General features: G+C 38.1%; 1 protein-coding gene across 1 annotated transcript in view; it reads right to left on the bottom strand.

Annotated features, from left to right (window-relative positions):
* The window catches only part of LOC112114735 (biotin--protein ligase), a 224,712-nt gene that overhangs the window by 142,112 nt on the left and 61,810 nt on the right, over window positions 1-20,790 (bottom strand). Inside the window, exon 6 of the mRNA XM_026651957.1 lies at window positions 4,080-4,348. Coding sequence (XP_026507742.1) covers window positions 4,080-4,348 — 269 coding nt within the window. The remainder of the gene's footprint in view (window positions 1-4,079; window positions 4,349-20,790) is intronic.

Here is a 20,790-nt window from a genome sequence, read left to right as displayed (position 1 = left end):
AATTACTTCCTGTGTCTTACACACGACACTTTTTTTGATACACCCCAGAATTATATTAGCCTTCTTCTATCACTGCATCACATAACAATGTGACTCTCATTCAATTTGTGATCCATTATAATCCCTCAGATCCTTTTCAGCAGCAGTACTATCACCAGTTATTCCCTATTTTGTAGTTGTGCATTTGATTTTTCCTTCCTAAGCAAGGTACTTTGCATTCGTCTTTATTGAATTTCATCTTTCTGAATTCAGACTAATTTTCCAATTTGTCACAGTCATTTTGAATTCTAATCCTGTCTTTCAAAGTACTTGCAACCCCTCCCAGCTTGCTGTCATCTGCAAATTATATAAGCATATTCTCCACTTCATTAATTAAGTCATTAATGAAAATACTGAAAAGTACTAGACCCAGGACTGACTGAGGTGGGACCTCACTAGACATGCCCTCCCAGTTTGAAATCAAACCACTGACTACAACTCTTTCAGTATAATCTTTCAACAAGTTATGCACCCAAATTACAGTAAATTCATCTAGACTGCATTTCCCTAGTTTACTTATGAAAATGTTATGTGAGACTATATCAAAAGCCTTACTACTATCAAGACATATCTGGTCTATTACTTCTCCCCTATCCAGTAGGCCAGTAATCTTGTTAAAGAAGGAAATTCGATTGGTTTGGCAAGATTTGTTATTTACAAATTCATTTTGGCTATTCTTATAACCCTATTATCCCCTTACAAACTGATTGTTTAATAATTTGCTCCAGTATCTTTCTATGTATCAAAGTTAGGCTATAATTCCCTGGGTCCTCTTTGTTCCAATGTTTAAAGACAGGTACTATATTTGCCCTTCCCCATGAGAAGGGCCTCACCTGTCCTCCATGAGTTCTCAAAGATAACTGAGAACAGTTCAGAGATTACTTCAGCTAGTTCCTTCAGTACCTTAGGATGAATTTCCTCAGGCCCTGTCAACTTGAATACATCTAACTTATTTAAATATTTTTTAACCTCTTCTTTCACTATTTTGGCTTGCATTCCTCCCCCCATGTTGTTAATATTAATTGTGTTGAGTATGTGGTCACCACTAACCTTTTTAGTGAAGACTGAAGCAAAATATCAGAGGGGTAGCCGTGTTAGTCTGAATCTGTAAAAAGCAACAGAGGGTCCTGTGGCACCTTTCTGTTAGTCTTAAAGGTGCCACAGGACCCTCTGAAGCAAAATAGGCATTAAACACCTCAGCCTTCTTGAGGTCACCAGTTATTAGCTCTCCTTCCCTGTTAAGTAGAGTACCTACACTTTCTTTTGTCTTTCTCTTGCTCCTAACGTATTTAAAGAACCTCTTTCTTACTGTCTTTTATGCATCTTGCTAGGTGTAACTTATTTTGTACCTTAGCCTTATCCCTACAGGCTTGTGAAATTCTTTTGTACTTCCTCAGCTATTCTTCCATGTTTTCACCTTTTGTGGGATTCCTTTTTCATTTTCAGGTCATTAAAGAGCTCCTGATGAAGCCACAAGGGCCTCTTTCTATTCTTCCTATATTTCCTTGACATCAGCATAGCTTGCAGTTGCATCTTCAATACTTTCTCCATGAGAAATTGCCAGCTCTCCTGTATACCTTTAGACCCATTAGACCTTACCCACCAGTTCTCTGAATTTGTTAAAGCCTGCTTTTTCAAATCCATTGTCCTTATTCTGCTGCTTTCACTCTTTCCTTTCTTTAGAATGATTAAATCTATCACTTCATGATCACTTTCACTCAACTTGCCTTCCACCTTCAGATTCACAACCAATTCCTCCCTGTTGGTCAGAATCAAGTTTACAGTGGCTGTCCCCCAGGTTATTTCTTCCACTTTCTGAAACAAATAAGTTTTGCCCAACACAGTCCAAGAACTTACTGGAAATTCTGTGTTTTCCCATCTTACAGGTGTCTGGGTAGTTCAAGTCCTGTATTAGTACCATGTCTTGTGTTTTGGATATTTCTGTTATTTGTTCTATAAATGACTCATCCACCTTCTCTTCCTGATTTGGTGGTCTACCGTAGACCCCTACCATTCTCTTCCTGATTTGGTGGTCTACCGTAGACCCCTACCATGATGTGATCCCTAATTATTAACTGACGTATCACGTCTTTAGTTTATTCAGACACAATGATGATTCTGATTTCATCTCAACAGGTCTGAGTAGCTATTTCACCTGCAGTGAGTTTTTTAAATTTATACAACAAAAGGTACTATCCCACAATAAAAAATGAAGACCAAATCCTGCATAAGATCCAGAAGAATGGACCCCTGTGTCTCTGTGGATTGCCAATGAAATCCATGGGGATACACCCAGGTGCATGGGCTCCCGCAAACAGATCCAGTTGCAAGACTGGGGCCAAAATAAAAAGTTATTCTTCCTCCTCAGACTTAAGCTAACTTTTAATTAGCGTGCCAAAAACAAAAAAGGAAAAAAATATTCAATAGCAATATCTTTCACACTTAGTGAGAAAAATTAACGGGTTTTGTCTCCATCTTAATAAGGAATTGTTTAATTAAATTATTAAATTAAATTAGTTAATATAATTAATAGTTTAATTAAAATAATTTAGCTGAACAGTGTTAAAGCCTTCAAATTTTCAAAACTTGCTTTTGAGTTTTTCTAGTTTTTCTTAATTTATCCAGAAATCCAGAATACTTTGTAAATCCTATTTATGAATCAGATTAAAGTATATTTCAGGAAAAATGTATTAAATTCATGCGTTAAAAAAATCCCTTGATCTATTACTATTAAATTCCACAGAAAAGACTGCTAATATTTAATGAGCACTGTTAACCAGCTATTTAAGCATAAAATTTAAACTACTATAATATGATTCTAATTCTTGTTAAAATACGGTGGGTTTTTTGTTTTGTTTTGTTTTTAAACCAAATCCACCTATTCCCTTACCAAGAAAATATACTCTAAATTCAGTTTATATAAAGACCTATAGTTTGGGCTCTATAGCTAAAGAGCAACACCTCTTCTTGCTGATTAACTAATGAACTGTGAACACAGATAAGATCATAGAATATCAGGGTTGGAAGGTACCTCAGGAGGTCATCTAGTCCAACCCCCTGCTCAAAGCAAGACCACTCCCCAGACAGATTTTTACCCCAGTTCCCTAAATGGCCCCCTCAGGGATTGAACTCACAACCCTGGGTTTAGCAGGCCAATGCTCAAACCACTGAGCTATCCCTCCCCCTTAAGATGACTTAACTGATTGCATATGTGGCCAACTGTTCCACAACATCACAATGGGGGGGGAGAGAAAAAGGGGGGGGGGGGTTCTTCAACCATCTGATTAGTTTGTGCTCTGAAATATTACAATTATAGACCTTGTAAATGGTAGCGTAGCTAGAGTAACTCTAGGATTTATTGTTATTCATTTACTTTTCTAATCTTGTTTTAAATCTCAATGAACTATTTTCCTCAACAGACATCCTGCATAGGTGTTACCAAAGTCATTTATGTGTTGCTCAAAAGTATTTTTAAACTCGAATGAATGTTTGGAAACAAAAAAAAAATTTGATAGTGAAATATTCGTATCACCTAAAAGAGTATTAAACAGAATGTAAAAAATTATATAATATTACAAAGAAATAAATGACTTTTTAAATAAGAAAACTTGTTTTTTATTTTATCAACGAGGTTTAGAAAAATCCTGAGTCTTCTATATCTGCTTATGTAATGCCTTCACAAAACATTACAAATATTAACATTTTGCAACAGGAGAAACAATGGTTAAGTCCTATTATCAAGAAAGTAATTGGTGCACTAAGTTTTCCTTCTCAAAGACATCTAAATACTTGTAAGGCCTCCATTACCATAGAATCGAGCATTTGCTAAGTATTTACAAATAAACAATCAGTCTCTTTCCTTCTTACTTCTCACTCAATAGGAGAAATAGCTTGTGTGTATATAGAGGTTATTGAGCAAAAGCTAAGTCAAAGAGAAAAGTTTTCAATTTCATGCTGAACATTGTATGGTTAGTGTATTTCATTATATGTGAATCACAATTCAAAATGTTTATCTGAGATGGTCTACACCAGCACCTTACCCATCAAGAAGATTCATTGTTGTTGATGTGACTTCAGCAAACAGAACAATCTTCCCAAGCTTCTTTGTTTGCAGATTGTGTTGATATGTCTGCAGGCTGAAGTGTTCAGATGAGAAGCCTCCCACAGTGACGACTGGTATGAGAGATTGTGTTATTTCCATCTCCGGCTTGTAAGATGAGACAAATTTAAGGGTCATCTTGCTGGATTTTATTAATCCTTCAACATCTACTTTTGTTTCAAGCCATTTCAGAAAAGAAATATGATTTTCCTGTGGAGAGGAAAATGAGAGAAATATGCACAACTGCACATTAATGCACACAAACTTTCTTCTGAGAATGTCTATATCAAAAGGTTTCAGAGGGGTAGCCGTGTTAGTCTGTATCAGCAAAAACAACGAGGAGTCCTTGTGGCACCTTAAAGACTAACAAATTTATTTGGGCATAAGCTTTTGTGGGCTAGAACCCACTTCATCAGATGCATGGAGTGGAAAATACAGTAGGTAGGTATAAATACACAGCACATGAAAAGATGGGAGTTGCCTTACCGAGTTTGGGGGGGGGAGGGGAGAGGAGTCAGTGCTAACAAGGCCTGATCTCTACAAAAAATCATTTTCCCTCTGTTGATACTCACAATTTGCAAACTGGACACCATTAGATTACGCCTGAATAAAGACTGGGAGTGGTTGGGTCATTACAAAACTTAAACCTAAATTTCCCCAATACTAATTTCCCCCTACTGTTACTCACACCTGCTTGTCAACTGTCTGAAATGGGCCACTCTCATTACCACTTCAAAAGTTATTTTTCCTCTCTTGGTATCCTGCTGTTAACTGAATTGTCTCGTTAGACTGACCTCACACTTGGTAAGGCAACTCAAATCTTTTCATGTATTTATACCTGCTCCTGTATTTTCCACTCCATGCATCTGATGAAGTGGGTTTTAGCCCACAAAAGCTTATGCCCAAATAAATTTGTCAGTCTCTAAGGTGCCACAAGGACTCCTTGTCGTTGTTCTTTTTATATCAAAAGGGTCACTCCTGGACGAGTATGGAAAAACTAGCCTACATTTTCAAGGCTTCCCCTCACTAGGATCTGCCCTGGTCTGGCTGGTTGCTTATCACTTCCTTGAACTGCAACCCAACTCCCTTTGCAGCTTCCTGGCCTCTGAGTCCAACCCCTTTCCTACAACAAGTCTGTTGGTGACTCTGTGCAGACATTCTTTGCCTCATGCACTCAAGTATGGAGCCAATCTAAAACACATGGATACTCCCACACTGAGTGGGTGATTTAGCATGCTAACCACTTAGGCTTCTATGCTACAGGTTATACAACCCAGAGTTATGACAAACTTTACTGGGAATGTTGCAACAACTTAGTAAAAAGCATTTCCATAATGGTGAACAATGATTCCTCGGTAGAATGCTGGCAGAAGAGGCTGTGACTACTGATAAGTTTGGACCTAAATCTTGCTAAATCCAATCTGGGTAGGGCCTTATTTGAACTGGCCAGGGTAACTGAGGAACTAACTAAAACAGATTAACAAAGAAGCCAGCAAAGACCTTATAAAAGCATTTGCCTAATTAAGAGAACTCAGTATTCTCAGTGTACAGAAGGCACTGACTATTCTGCTCTGTTGTCACAGCTAATGACGCTGTTTGTATAGATTTGTGAATTAAAGTTTTTTTAAACAGGACACAAGAAGTATAAAGTATAAGCACACACTTATCCCAGAGCCTCCTAGATGCTCAGCTCTCTTCCTTTTATTACAGAGCCTTAGAAGTGTGAAATAAATTATACTGAAGACAAAGTTAAGGGGATGGGTGATTGGGACCACACAGGTCCTTGAGATATCCTGAAACAGCAGCTCCACATTAGTAAAACGTTTTGGATTTATCTAATGCTATTGTAGAGGGGTTTATATGAAATGTTTTGCCATCTCTTTAAAACACCTATTTCTAAACAGCCAAAGAAAAGAAGATGCTGGGACTTTTCCAAATCTAGGCCAAGTACAAGGAGCAAAAAGTCAGTCACCTACACACACAAAAACTGTCTTTTTGCTGTATTTTTCTCCACTCATTTTATGACCTATGAATCTAAACTGGACTAGGTATTTCAGCTAGGAACAGAAGATAAAATTGGAAGTAGCTATATCACAGGTACACCAGTAGGCAACATACTGAAGCTAAGGCAGGAAAGGAAGTTAAAGCTATTGATGAACTGATTAAAGAAAATGGTAACTTATAAGCTATTTTCAAAGTGTTAAAATCCTCTATACATTAAACATTTCTGGTGCACCAGGGAAAGAAGGAGCTACAGATCTGATATTTGTGGACAAATGACTCTCCAAGAAATTAAATAATGAGCATAACCACCCAATTTATACAAATGAGCAAATTCTAAATTCAGCCTTACTTGTTCAGTCCCAGCAAACTCTCCTGTCATGCTATCCATCCTGAGACAGAAGAATTAACACTGAGAAAAATCACACAGTCCAGAGTCTTAACTGCAGCACAATTAATATATGTCTGGCTATGACACATGCTTACTTCCCACTAATTCTTCTCCCAAGGAATTAATCTAACATTCCAAACACCATTGTCTATTTAAAAAAAATAAAAAAATAGTGGACCTGTTTCCACCCTCCAGCTATGGAATTTCCTCCCCAAAATTTACATCTGCTCAAATCTCAGGATGGACCATTCTTTCCTGTGCAAGCTACAGCTTTTTCTATACATTAAAGTCACAATTTTGAAGTCCATTACCTTGAAATCCTGTAGTGCAAAAAAAATTTGAGTTTATTCTATGCAGTAAGGAAAATGTGTTTCCCCAATGGGACCCAGCACTAGCTTCTAGCCACAAAAGGGCCTGAGACAACAGGCTTTAAATAGTGACATGTTTAGGTCCAGAAATGCTACTTTGTCATTTTTCGATTTTTGTAGCTCCTCTAAACTCTGCCCACTGAGCTTCAAGACAACTAAGGCACCTGACTTTACAGATGGAAAACAGTTCCAATAATGTTTTTCAAACTCTCTCAAATGCTTAGCTTTTGCACAACTAATGATGAAGTGGCATAAAAGATTTTAGCAATGCTTCTTTGGGCTGATCTTATGACTGTTGCACTTATGACTTCACTTAAAGTAATATGTAGTACTCCCAAACTCCTGCTGATAAAGTCTTTATATGCCATTATCACGTGTTACATATAGTAACCTATTATCTGTTACTAATACTTAGCTTTAATTTCTTACAAACAGATGTAATTTTATATTGCATTCTAGACACACCTGTCAAGGCTGATTCCCCACTCTGGCACTTTGAGTGCAGATGGTGGGGGCACGCAAGGATTCTAAAAATTAATACTGCCCACTCCAGGCTTGTATTAAACTCCCAAGGTTACAGCTTTTGTCTGACATTGGATGGGTAGATGCTGCCACCACCCAATTGCAAAACCCCTTTGAGAACTGAGGAAGGCGCACTTGGGAATTCCTTCCTGTGCGGTACCCTCAAGCCCTTTCACCTCTCCTCCGGGGAAGAGCTGAGAAAGAAAAACAAAGGAAATCAGCTGTTGCCACCAGCTAATTAAACAACATGTGCACAAACCTCTTAGGACACAAAAATCCAATCCTGTTCTTAAAAAAAGGTAAATTTTATTAAAAACAAAAAGAAAGAAAATACATCTGGAAACTCAGGCTATTGCTAGATTTAAAAAACCACTTATAAGGATTAAGCATAAAGAATAGTTTTCTTGAGGTCCAGTTAATAGGTTATCAGCAAAACAAAAGCACCTGGGATTAGCACACAGGAATCTACAAGCCATAAAGAAATAAAAAGAGATAAACCTAACTGCGTCTTTCCTAGTCATTTCCTAATCTACTTACATATCTGGGATTTCAAATGAGTAGTTTCTAGGTATGATACCCATGATTTTTCATACCTGGCCCCAAGCTTCTTACAGCATAGTTTTTTCACAATTTTCTTCACAAACTGTCATCAGATTAGGCCAGTTCTTGATATAGTGCTCAAAACAGTCCACTGCTGAGTTCCATCACACATCTTGTGGGAGAGTTAGCTTGGTTCCTCCCACTTTTTTCAGAGCAGCTGCTGCAAAGTGGTTGTTACAGAAGTATTTTGCAATTTCAACATCATTAGCCTTTCTTTCTGGAACACTGAAATCTTTGGCTAGGAGGTGCATCAAATGGAGCACTGTAGCCATATATCAGGGGTTCTCAAACTGGGGGTCGGGATCCCGCAGGGGGTCGCGAGGTTATTACATGGGCGGTCATGAGCTGTCAGCCTCCACTCCAAACCCCGCTTTGCCTCCAGCATTTATAATGGTGTTAAATATATAAACAAGTGTTTTTAATTTATGGGGGGGGGGAGGGTCGCACTCGGAGGCTTGCTGTGTGAAAGTGGTCACCAGTACAAAAGTTTGAGAACCACTACCATATATTATTAGCTTGGGACTCTCTTCACTCTCTTCTAAATAATTTCTTCTCATCTTGGATACATTTGCAGCATTGTCTGTGATCAATGTGCTAGACATTTGAATTTTTTTTTCCACAGTTAGTTATAGCTTTTACTGCTACTTCTTGTAAGTATTCTGCTGTGTGTGCATTTCCTGATGTATCAATTGTTTCTGTAAGGAAGACATTCCCTTCTTCTGTTGTCACACAAGCACATACAACAGGATCATCGTGGACATTGCTCCACCCATCAAGTCTCAGCTTCCTGCAGCTCCCAGTGGCCAGGAACGGCAAACCGCAGCCACTCGGAGCTGCGAGTGGCCGTACCTGCAGATACTCAGGTAAACAAAGCGTCTTGCGGCCCGCCAGGAGCTTACCCTGAACAAGCAGTGAACCAAGTTTGGGAACCCCTGCTCTAGACCTTTTGCCCACTGTTCAATTTCTCTTTCATACACTTTAAGCCAAAGGCCAGCATCTGCAGCCAGAATCCAGGGCCGGACCTTGAAGCCCCATGACTGAAGCCTGCTGCCTGCCACTCCAGGGCTGAAGCCCGAAGCCAGAGCCTCACCACACCCAGGAAGATGAGGAACTCACTAGCTGCCTGCTTCTATGACGTTTGTGGCTCCAGAGGGGGGCAGGGCCCAACACCTGCTGGTGGCCCTGAAGGAGGGGCCATTGCTTTCTCCCTTCCCCACCCCCAGTCACTGCCCAGGAAGCTGTGGCCACAAGAAAAGCCCCTGGTGGCTGCATGCGGCCACAGTGGCCGCATTTGAGAAATGATGATATAAAATAACCCAAGCAAATATTTCTATTCTTATGGAACTTAGTGAGAAAAAACTGACTTACCCATTTCCTTAAATGTTTTAGTTTTTAAACTAAACCTCACTGAAACAGTCTCATCCCTGAAGGAAAAACATTACAAAATGAAAAAAACATTTATAAGTCACCATGTAAAAAGTGCTAACTATAATCTCCAGATACACATCTCCTCTTTAGTGCTCTTATACAGATGTCTACCTTGCATGTGACCCCTCTAAATTCTACCTTAATCCCTACTTAAAGGCATTCCTACACCCGAATCAGTTTTTTCAGTTCAAAAAAGAGTTTAAACTGTAATGGGTACAACTCAATAAGGCTACTTTTATACCCCATGTTTTGTAAAGTGGCTTACAATTTAACGGAAATCAGTTAAGAATAAACAGGTGGAGTAAATCTAAACAAACAAGTGCAAAATGGAACGAATAAAAATCCCCAATCCATTTAGTGTCCACTTGTTTAAAAAAATGCTGGGAAGTTGGCGCACACTGGTCTTGAAAAAAATCTACTCAACATCTATTATCCTGAGGTTAAGACTACTGGGCTGGGGCAAAGGACACCTGTGTCACTATGCCCCAAAACCGCACCATCTGCAAGTCAAAGGAATAAAACAGCTATGTTACTGTATTTAATGTAACACTATTAATCAACTTTCTTTTAAACCCCTCTTTTAAAATGTAATTTGCTGTGCTGCATTTTTGTAGCACTTTCACCCACCACTTCCAGGTTCCCAATGATGACAGTAAATGTCAATGTTTAACTACTTCACTGCTTACTAAAGTATGTTTTAAAAAAGAAACAGCATATTATCAAGATCTCACCAGCAATTCCCGAAGAGTGGGACATACCTGGACTACTGAGGGGGGGAGAGTGGCATCATGGATGATGTGTAAATTAAAATGGGTAGATCTTTTACAGGGCATGGTGAGAATGAAGGGTGTGTGACTGGTTTCTTTCTCCTGAAAGGGGGAAATAGTGAACTAGGAAAACCCTGTTGAAACTCTACAGCCCCTTTATATATTTCTTTTTCCTCTTGTAATTCAATAGGTTTCCACTGGCTTGCAGGAATGACATGGGAGCCCTCCAATGGCTAGTTTAACACATTTAGGTTTGCATGGATATTAAGCAAAAATCGTGTTGCCTAGTGAATAAAGTATGTGCCTTTATATTTGAGAAGTATTGATTGAGCCTACCATAAATTGTGTAAGACTGTATATTTATTGCAATTTTTAACTGCTAGTGAAGACTGCACAGGAAAAAAGTAGAAGTAGTTTAGAGGAGGGTATGAATGACCCATTTCTAGTGTAGCTGTTTTTATAGACATCACACCTTCATATAGCTAAACTTCCCCCCCCCCGCCCCCACCTTGGCTATTTCCACATGTGAAGTATTTGGTTAAGGTATCACCTTTTTATATTTTTATTTTAGAAAAGGAGTAAGAATTCATCTATAATAGCATTGATGGGGGAAAAAATTAATAAAAAGCTACAGGATTTGAGCTCAATACCTTTAAAATATAAAAAGCGTGCATGAACACACACATACTTTATCCACTACATTACACAGTGCTTTTGCTTAACAGCCACACAAATGTAAAGGTGTTAAATTAGCCACCGGAGGGCTCCCATATCATCCCCTGAATCCAACAGAAACAAACCAGCGTCCGATGTGGCAGCAAAGGAGATTGGTGCCAGCCAAGAAAAAGCGATGGCAATTCTAGCCCAGAACACTGGCACCACAGACAGCCAGCAGCAGGAAAAGTCCACTGCTGGCACAAGAGGGCAAGGTTTTGGCAGCTGTCTTTGGCCAAGGAGATGCCTGATCCACTGATGCCACATAGGTTTTAATTTCCTGTAAAGGTGGTACATTTTTGTGCCTAAACAGGATGACAGTGTATCATAAAACAACCTTAAAACCAGGTTCTTTAAAAGCATGTTTCATACTTAGCCAGAATAGGCAAGCCTTAATACTTTTTTTAATTTTAAATCCAAAATGTCACTAAAAATGTTGCTATTAATATACAGGAGATGTAGAAGCTATACAAAATTCTATCATCCTCATCCCTTTTGCACGTTATTGGAGTAAAGTACTATCCAAGTCTATAATACCGTCCATTGAAGTATTGTATAATACTTCATACACAATATAAATTTAGCCGCACAGCCATCATAAAAAGGTAAAAAGGTAAAAGGTAAAAGCATTGCTATATCCCTGACCCTCACTTTATAAAAGAACAAGGGTCAGACACAATAACAACTTCATGACCACAGCAGGTGGCAAGCAGCAAGAAGCATCAGGACAGCTGATTAGCAGAGGAAGGGAGAAAAAATAGAGGCCCTCTTCAGTTAGTCTGGAGGTAAAAAGATCTGAATCAAGCACCCTTAACTCTAAGGAACAGTAAGAGGGGACAGGCTAGGCCACCTGTGACCTCCCCACTCCATAGAAATTTCTGTGGAATGGAGGAAGGAAAGTCACTCTTCCCATCTATTTCTCTGTGGAAGGAAGTACTGGCAAGTAAAGTGAGAGCAGCCACCTTTTACTTGCCCAGTGAGAGACAGTAAGGCCTGGTCTACACTAACCCCCCAAGTCGAAGTAAGGTACGCAACTTCAGCTACGTGAATAACGTAGCTGAAGTCGACATACCTTACTTCGAACTTACCGCGGTTCAGACGCGGTCCACACGCGGCAGGCAGGCTCCCCGTCGACTCCGCGGTACTCCTCTCGCCGAGCTGGAGTACCGCTGTCGACGGCGAGCACTTCCTGGTTCGACTTATCGCGTCCAGACCAGACGCGATAAGTTGAACCCAGAACTTCGATCCCCAGCCGCCGAACTAGCGGCTGGGTGTAGACCAGCCCTAAGGCTGTTCCAAAGCTGTGAATAGATCTCAAATCTCCTGGCTCCTGTTTGTGAGGCAAAGGCCTATCTCTCTCTCTAATCAAATAATCACGCATAAAAGATAACTGCTGGACTGATTTTAATGCTGCCATCCTTCCTCCTATTGTATGAGGTTTAAGGAGTGGAGGAAGGTGGCCCACTGTACCCGATGTTAGGAGCCCCAATCCCTCTTTCCCCAATTTCCTTTGGGGATATTTGCCCCCAAACCCTCTTCCAACTCCTGTTTATCCATGAACCATACCCTTTCTGTAATGAGTTCCTGCACAAGACACCTGCTGCACCTGTTACCTATTAAGATGTAAGATTTCTGACCTAACCCCTTTCTCTATCTCCACCAGGTCCCTCCAACCAGCTGGGGAGAGGGCCAAAAAAAACAAAAACAAAACCCACCCAACCTGTCAGAGTGGGAAAAATTCCTTCCCTGCTCCACAGGAACAAGGCAACTAGGACAGTGCTCACTGCTGATCATCAAAACCCAGTCCTACTCTGATCCCATGGGTGGGCAGGTGGGTGTTGCCAGCCCAAAGTAGAAAGAGAATTCTTACCGAGGCATATGGGATATAAATACTCCCCACCCATTGGTACATGTTGTGCTAGTATGACACCCCCACCCCCGCATCTGGTCCTGCCACTTTCCTTTATTCCCACCTTTGTTCAGGTCAGTACCTTTTACCCCTTTCTCACAATCCCTTTAAGTGCAGCTCCTTAATGTATACAAGAAAGGGGTTCTTATCCTACCTCTTCCTTTCCAGTGTACTAATGAGAAATAGCTAACATTTGAAAAAAGGCCAAACATGAAAAATTTATTAAGAGGCAAAATAAATTAACAAATTCATGGCATATTAAGCTGCTAATGTTTAGACAGAGAAATATAAGTACTAGAAGGGCTAATTTTTTAAGTTGGAGAAATACTGGTTTTATAATGTCTGGAACACTATGAATTTTCTAAACAGAAAATATGCCACTGTCATTAAAATGAAGGCACAGAAGAGATAACACAGCACCATCCAGCCTTGTAAGGTGTATTTTGTCTTACTTTTCTCCCTCAGCTACATTAGAACAGTCTGGAAGCAATCTTCTTGGCAGCTGCTCTCATCAACAAACTGTTTATTGTAAGAAAGTGGCTAGGTCAAAGGCTAAACGTCATCCTGAACTGAAAGCATACCTTAAAAAAATTAATACCGTACATGCATAATAAAACAGCATGTTATGTATAAAAGAGAACCATACTCAATTCTGAAAGGCCAAAAGTCTATTTAAACAAGAACTCCTGTATTTGAATGAGCAAAATTTGCTAATTTGTTCTTATGATGATTTTGAGGACTACCCAAAAATAGCTGCTTTTATCAAAAAATATTTGTATTAAAAAGCAATATACAATCTATGTTTTACACTCTAACAGGCAACAGAATTTTATTTAGATATTTTAGGATATTATATAGTTAATTAATACTGAATGAGAAGTCAGTTTCTCATTTACATATAGTGAAGGGATTTTCAGGCATATAATATGAAGTCAACATCAATTTTGTTATTTATGGAGTTCTAAATACAGTTTTAAGTCCGACATAGTTTTTATAAGGAAAAAATAATCTTAATGCAGAGTTAACTGAATAAGGTATCATACATTGACAAAGTATGGATATTAAATCTTTTGTCAAGCAAGCAAAGTCAGTTTCAAATCTTGTTTGAGAAGTTTTAATTACAGCTGCACAAGTTCAGCTGTCGGTAAATCTCCTTTTCTCCCAGCATTCATAAATCTCTTGTAAAGATTTATCCTAGGCTTGAATGTGATATGCAAAGTTTTAGACCAAGAGCAATTTTTTTTAAACAAATTGCAAACATACTTTTCATTTGGACCGTCTTTAAATATATGAACAAAAAATAAGTGAGAGAAGAACAAGATATTGCATGTCCAGGTAACTCTGTTTAGTGCCTTAGACAAGTAACACATTCATACTACTACTTTAACTGAAAGGAAAGATAATTAAAGGAATTTAAGAATTAATGCTCAAACCTCATTTAGCAGTTCCCATCTATGTATATCAGGAATTAACTAGTAGAGGATCATCTATACTGCATACTCTACAAGTGCTGTGATACCACAGAGCACAATGTGATAAATAAAGGTAAATCTATTGCAGTAGATTTTAAAACTTATTTTTATTGGAAAGATATGAAGGATAAGAACAACTATAGTCTACCTTGCAAAGAATTCCACTACATGGCATCTAATAATCCAAAAATAAGAAATTAATGGAAATAACGACAGATCCTTAACTACAGAGGTGCTAGCAGACATTACTATACCATCAAAACAAGAAGCCCGTTTACAAGAAGCTCCGTAACTTATAATTATTTTTTTTGTTTAGTATTAACCAACTCTTTAGCAGTGACACCTATTTAGTAGTAAGAGTGAAGCTGTTATTTTCTGAAGAGTAACTATACTGCAAAACAAATGTATGTGCATACACACATCACAACCAAAAATGTGTGACGAATACATAGGGAATTAAGAAAAAAGCACACAAACTTTCCAAACTTGTAAATTAATCATTAAGTGTTTTTGCTACACTTTAAAAGTAAAGAATTGTGAAAGAATTTGATTAGTATGCTTTTTTAAAAAGAACAAATAGTTAAGATAAAAATATAAAGCAATTAATACAGCATACAGATACCTTAAATATCTCACTTAAAGTAAGCAGTACTGCATAAAAATACAGAATGGGAATTTTGTTCCCTAATTAATAGGCCAATAAATCAGATATGATATGATCAGCCCTGTTAAAATAAATGTATAGTATTATGGTCTTTTTATTTATAGCACGAATGAGCAAAAAGGTTTCTTATTACAGATAAAATAGTTCGTTGAAAGTCTGGGAAACAGTGACAGAATTAGTAAAACAACCAAAAGCTTAGTAAAATATATTGTTGTTAGCATTGACAATATACAGTTCTTAGTTTTAGATTTTCCATCACATTTATTTTACTTTCAAGGCTTTTTTTAATATAATGTGAGTGACTTTAGTGTTCATGAATATGAAATATTAATGCAGAATTGGCTAGAACCAAAGGGTATGTCTACACTGCAAAGAAAAACCCACAGCATGAGTCTCAGAGCCAGGATCAATTGATCTCAGGCTGCAAGACAAAAAAAAAAAAAAAAAAGCAGTGTAGACCTTCCCCTTGGGGGTGGGTTTCAGAGCCTAAAAAATTCAAGACAATAGACAAGGTAAACTCTCAAGTACAGAGATATATTGTAAGAGATTCAATTAAGAGACCAAAAACATCCTCCAAATATTGTAAACAGAAAAAAAAAACAATCCATATGTTCAGTGTATCACAAATGGGTCTGCCTTTCCCACAAAAAGATAGAGAAAAATACAGTGCTCATTTATCACAATGCTGAGTTATAGATAGGAATGAATAAGACCGTCAGTTAATGTACATAAGAGCACAAGAATGGCCATACTGGGTCAAACCTATGGTCCATCTAGCCCAGTATGCTGTTTTCCAACAGTAGTCTGTAACAGATGTTTCAGAGGGAATGAACAGAACAGGGCAGTTATCCAGTAATACAGCCCATCATCCAGTCCCAGATTCTGGCAGTCAATGTAGTTCTAAATGCAGGAATAATTCAAGTTGCATATTATCCAACATGTCCAATGCCCTTGTTCCTCCTCCACCCTTTCTGCTTCAGCCCTTCTTGCTTTAAATTCATTTACTTTTTCTGGGAAAAAGAATATTTCAAATCTTGGTCTCATTTCAAAATTAATGATGCAATTTTTAAGTTTGTATATTCTCTTTTCTTTCTCAAAAATTTCTCCTGACTGTCCTGCCCCCTTTTCTTAAAGATAGGTACCTACTCTGTACCTATTAAGCTCCAAGTTTCCCAATAGACTTGCAACATCAAAAATCATCTTTAGAACTAAAACCTCAGACAGTACCACCTACCTGACTGAAAGCATTCTCTCAGTTTTCAAAGAATAAAGGAAAAACAGTTGCATAGAATTCCAAAAGTTTCATAAGTCACATTTTAAAATAATAGATATACATCACACTGGATTTAGTCCTCTCAGGGACTCAACAATCTATAAATTGGGAGCTTGGGGATTAATTTTTCAAAAGAACCCACTCACATGGGACTGCCTGCTCCCTCTCCTCCAGGCAATATCCTCCTGTTTTGCTCATCTCCCAGTTTCCCTCTCACCATGTCTATAGCAGACACTCCTTTCTTCCCTTCACACAGGAAATACCCCAGTGGATCAGAGCAGCAGTCATCAACAGTGGCCAATACCAGAGGCTTCAGAGGAAGAAACTCTGCAGTAGGCAGTTATGGGATACCTTTCTCAACCACATACATGTTCCTCCAAGGTAGGGCACCATTGCAGCAGCATGTCTTCTTTAGCCAAAGTTCACTGGTAGATTTGTTTTATGCTGGTACTGCATAGGAGTAAGAGGCGGCAGCAGAAGCTACAAAGCTGCCAGCTACCACAAACTCTCCCAGATCAAAGGGTTTGCAAAGTGCTATGAGCACTGCAGACCCTTTATTATAGGGTAGGCTGAACCCAGGTCAGCATTTACTAATCCTCAGATTTGCCCCTAGTCTTTTTGTAGGAAAAATGTCTTATGCTTAGGTATTTCTATACTCATTTACTCGCTGGTCTCTTAAACACAATAGTTAAAGCCAGAACAGTAGCCAAAACACACACCAAAGGAGTTGAGTGAGAGCAGAGGCAACAGCATCCAACTCACATATGCCCCTGAAATATCCATTTCAAATATTATATCTGTATGATTCATTAAACATACTTGCTACAACTGAAAAATCCTTTCAACAGAAACTCAAAAAAGCAAAGTAAGTATCATACAGTAATACAATTTTGCCAACTTATGCATTTTATTACATAATATTTGATGCACCTTAGAGACTAACAAATTTATTAGAGCATAAGCTTTCGTGGGCTACAACCGAAGAAGTGGGTTGTAGCCCACGAAAGCTTATGCTCTAATAAATTTGTTAGTCTCTAAGGTGCCACAAGTACTCCTGTTCTTTTTGCGGATACAGACTAACACGGCTGCTACTCTGAAACCTGTCATAATATTTGATGCGTTTCTTAAACCTCTGACTCCTGGATTTAACTAATTAGTGAGATTTCAGATTTCATTTAAAAAAAATAATTTTCTCCATAACCCTGAGCATTAGAAAAGCTTGAAAACATAACCCAGGTGCATCCTAAAGGCTCAAATACCAGAAGGCATAGAAAAATAACACCAAATGTATTATTTTAGAAAAGTTTCATGTGGTTTTGACCCACTCCTGATTTTGGGAGGCTTGACTCATGATTTTTGAATACTCAAAGTTGGCAATGCCAGTCATCATCATCATAGAAAATTCCAAATGGATGTGGCCTCCTTGCAAATCAAGCACCACCCAGATCGATCTCATGGAGGGTGCTTAGGATGGTCTGATTGTCTATTCAGTTTATGTTTATCACCTGCAATCCTGTTGCTTCACTGAAGCTTTTTATTCTCACATCACCATCAACCATGTAGCAGCATTCCTTGGTACACATGCTTCAGAATTCACTGGTCTTCTATTCTTACAAAGCTTCCACACCAAAAAAGCTGCCAAAACTGAACGAGTGCAGAGGGAGGGGAGCTTCAGTGTTAGTAAGTGGGAATGCTAGAATAGACAGGGCTCAAGCCAGTCACTGGGATTAGGTACCAGGTCACTTAATCCTGTAAAAAGTAGGTCTATACGATATAGTAATAAGAATGTTTGTGTCCACTGTACCTTACCTAATTTAGCACTTTCACAGGGGCTACCAGTATCAAAGATGAACTGGTGTTATCAATGGTGGGAAATGGATCTGAAAGCCTCACAAAGACAAAGCCTTGTACAATAAAAAACAAGTATTCAATGCTATTTTGTGTTAACTTCCTTGTTAATTTTCTTATAATGTTGTCACAGTTAGAGTTATCCTCAGTTCAATACCTGATAATTGAGTATTCCAGTTTATGTTAAGAAAACCAAATACAACAAAAGCTAAAAAAAGCTAAAAGACACTTACAAATATTCATAGTTGTAAAAACTGTACCCAGGCTTTTCAACATTTGCTTTAATCTAACAGCTGCTATTTAGTTAGCCCTTCGTTGTAAGATCTGCACCATGCCAACAAGACAACCATATGCCAGATTCCATTCACACTGCATCTGGAATTTCAGGATTTTCTTAATTTGTAGGGAGCTCAAATTACTTCAAGTGATTGATACAATAGAATCCAAAACAGTTATCTATCTCTTCTTAGCAACTACTACTATAAAGCATTATGCTGTGTAAAACTTTAGATTTAAACCTCCACCACCACCACCACCACCACCTACACACACACGAAAGAATATTGCTAACATTTCCTAAGTTATTCAAGGGTTTTAATTAACCTTGATCATAATTTTCCCAGATAGGTTCAATTTTTTTTGAGAGAGATTAAAATGATAGACAAATTCTTGCCACAGTCTAAAACCTGATATTTTTCTTCAAAGAATCAAATCAACTCCTCATTATGGAATGGAAAAATCAATTACCAAAGAATTGGTAGGTGTCATCAAAGAAAGAAGCGCATTCATTGTGATCAGCAAATCCACATGGTCATAAATGTTGGTTTAAAATAAAGACAATGCCTAAGGTACATCTCCTCTTGGGAGCAATATATTTCCAATATATAGGGACAATAGAATTGGATTTTCTAATTTTAATTTGGTATATATTTTATAATCTTGTTTTGTTTAAATTCTATACAATATCTTAGTTAGAGGCAAAATGTAAGCAATAATTTATATATTTAAAGAACTGAAATACTGATCTTTCTTGTGACAGGACTGTACCTTTATTTCTGAGCAATGGCAATATGATAGCATTTTCCAGATGATGCCAACCCTGTTCTCATTTTCCAAGTCTTTCAGGCATAAATTAGCTACAGGTCACACTTAACGCCAGGGAATCTTAAGCTTAGTAGGTTTGGAAATATTCCATTTTTGCCAGATCTTTACCAGTGATGTCATAGTTAAATGAACCATTGCCGAATTGCTATGGATCTCCAGAGAGCTCTTCACAAGTCATGGCGCCTACCTATCTAAAGCCACCCATATGTTCTAGGGCAATACCATAAAACTCTGACTCAAAAGGATATTTTTCAGTTATGACTTTTTGAATGTTGTAACCTGACTATTTTGGATTCTATTACTTACTCTCTTTACTTTACACTAGAACCATGTGCATGTATGTGACACAGAACCACAGACTGTATAGATCAGATTATTAATTGTCACTGTGGATTCTTTTTTATTATTTAGATCCCTACTGCAACCGCAACAAAGGCAAGCTGAATGCAAGAAGACTTAGCCCAACATAATGGCTCACAACAGAGGACACTATCTGAGAGATCCAAGCTCAGGAGCAGAGAGCATTCACTCTCTGAACTGTAGTTATATATTGTGGATGTGATGGACTAATAGAAATCTGAGCATGACACTCACATTTCCTTATTTTAAGACACCCTTGTGAGCTACTAGTAGAACTATATTAATATTTTCTGTCCTCCAATTTAAAATTAAGTGTAAAGAACAGGGCTACCAAAGGAGAATGAGGACTGTGAAACAGTATACTGTACATGGTTCCCTGGAGCAAGCCTTTAAATGCAGTAAGAGTATAGTATGTCTCACTTTGGTCAGGTGTCAGCATGTAGCAATTTAACATCAGAGATAAATCTATAAGAATATTTGGGGCTAACTTTGGATAAAATGTATTATTAACTTGTTAATTCTTACAGTATCATGAACAGCATTTTTGAAAATTGCTACATATAATGTAGATATGCTCCAATAAGATCTCCTTACTTTTTCCAAATTATTCAAACATATACCAAAGTAACGTGTCTCCAAAATGTTCTATATATTTTTACAAGTATTGTCCAACACATGGCATACAAACAACCATGAATATCTAATACTACGTGAATTCAAGGTGCAGCTTCTCTCACTTGTTTAATATACAACAAAAGTTTATTACTGCCATTTAAAAAGAAACGAGCACTTGCTTTTTTCCTAGCTACAAAAAAATAGATCAGGGGTCGGCAGCCTTTCAGAAGTGGTGTGCCGAGTCTTCATTTATTCACTCTAATTTAAGGTTTCGCGTGCCAGTAATACATTTTAACGTTTTTAGAAGGTCTCTTTCTATAAGTCTATAATACATAACTAAACTATTGTTGTATGTAAAGTAAATAAGGTTTTTAAAATGTTTAAGAAGTTTCATTTAAAATTAAATTAAAATGCAGAGCCCCCTGGACCGGTTGCCAGGACCAGGGCAGTGTGAGTGCCACTGAAAATCAGCTTGTGTGCCGCCTTTGGCACGCGTGCCATAGGTTGCCTACCCCTGAAATAGATCATAGGAGCTTTTCCCAATTCTCTTATTAATTATAATAACTCTCTCTCAACTGAACACTAAATAGACCAACAAAAATAGTTTAATAAAAGT

Source organism: Terrapene carolina, unplaced genomic scaffold (assembly GCF_002925995.2).
Source record: "Terrapene carolina triunguis isolate 2854851 unplaced genomic scaffold, T_m_triunguis-2.0 Scaffold31, whole genome shotgun sequence".
Lineage (NCBI taxonomy): Eukaryota > Metazoa > Chordata > Testudines > Emydidae > Terrapene > Terrapene triunguis.
This window is presented reverse-complemented; position numbering and strand designations above follow the sequence as displayed.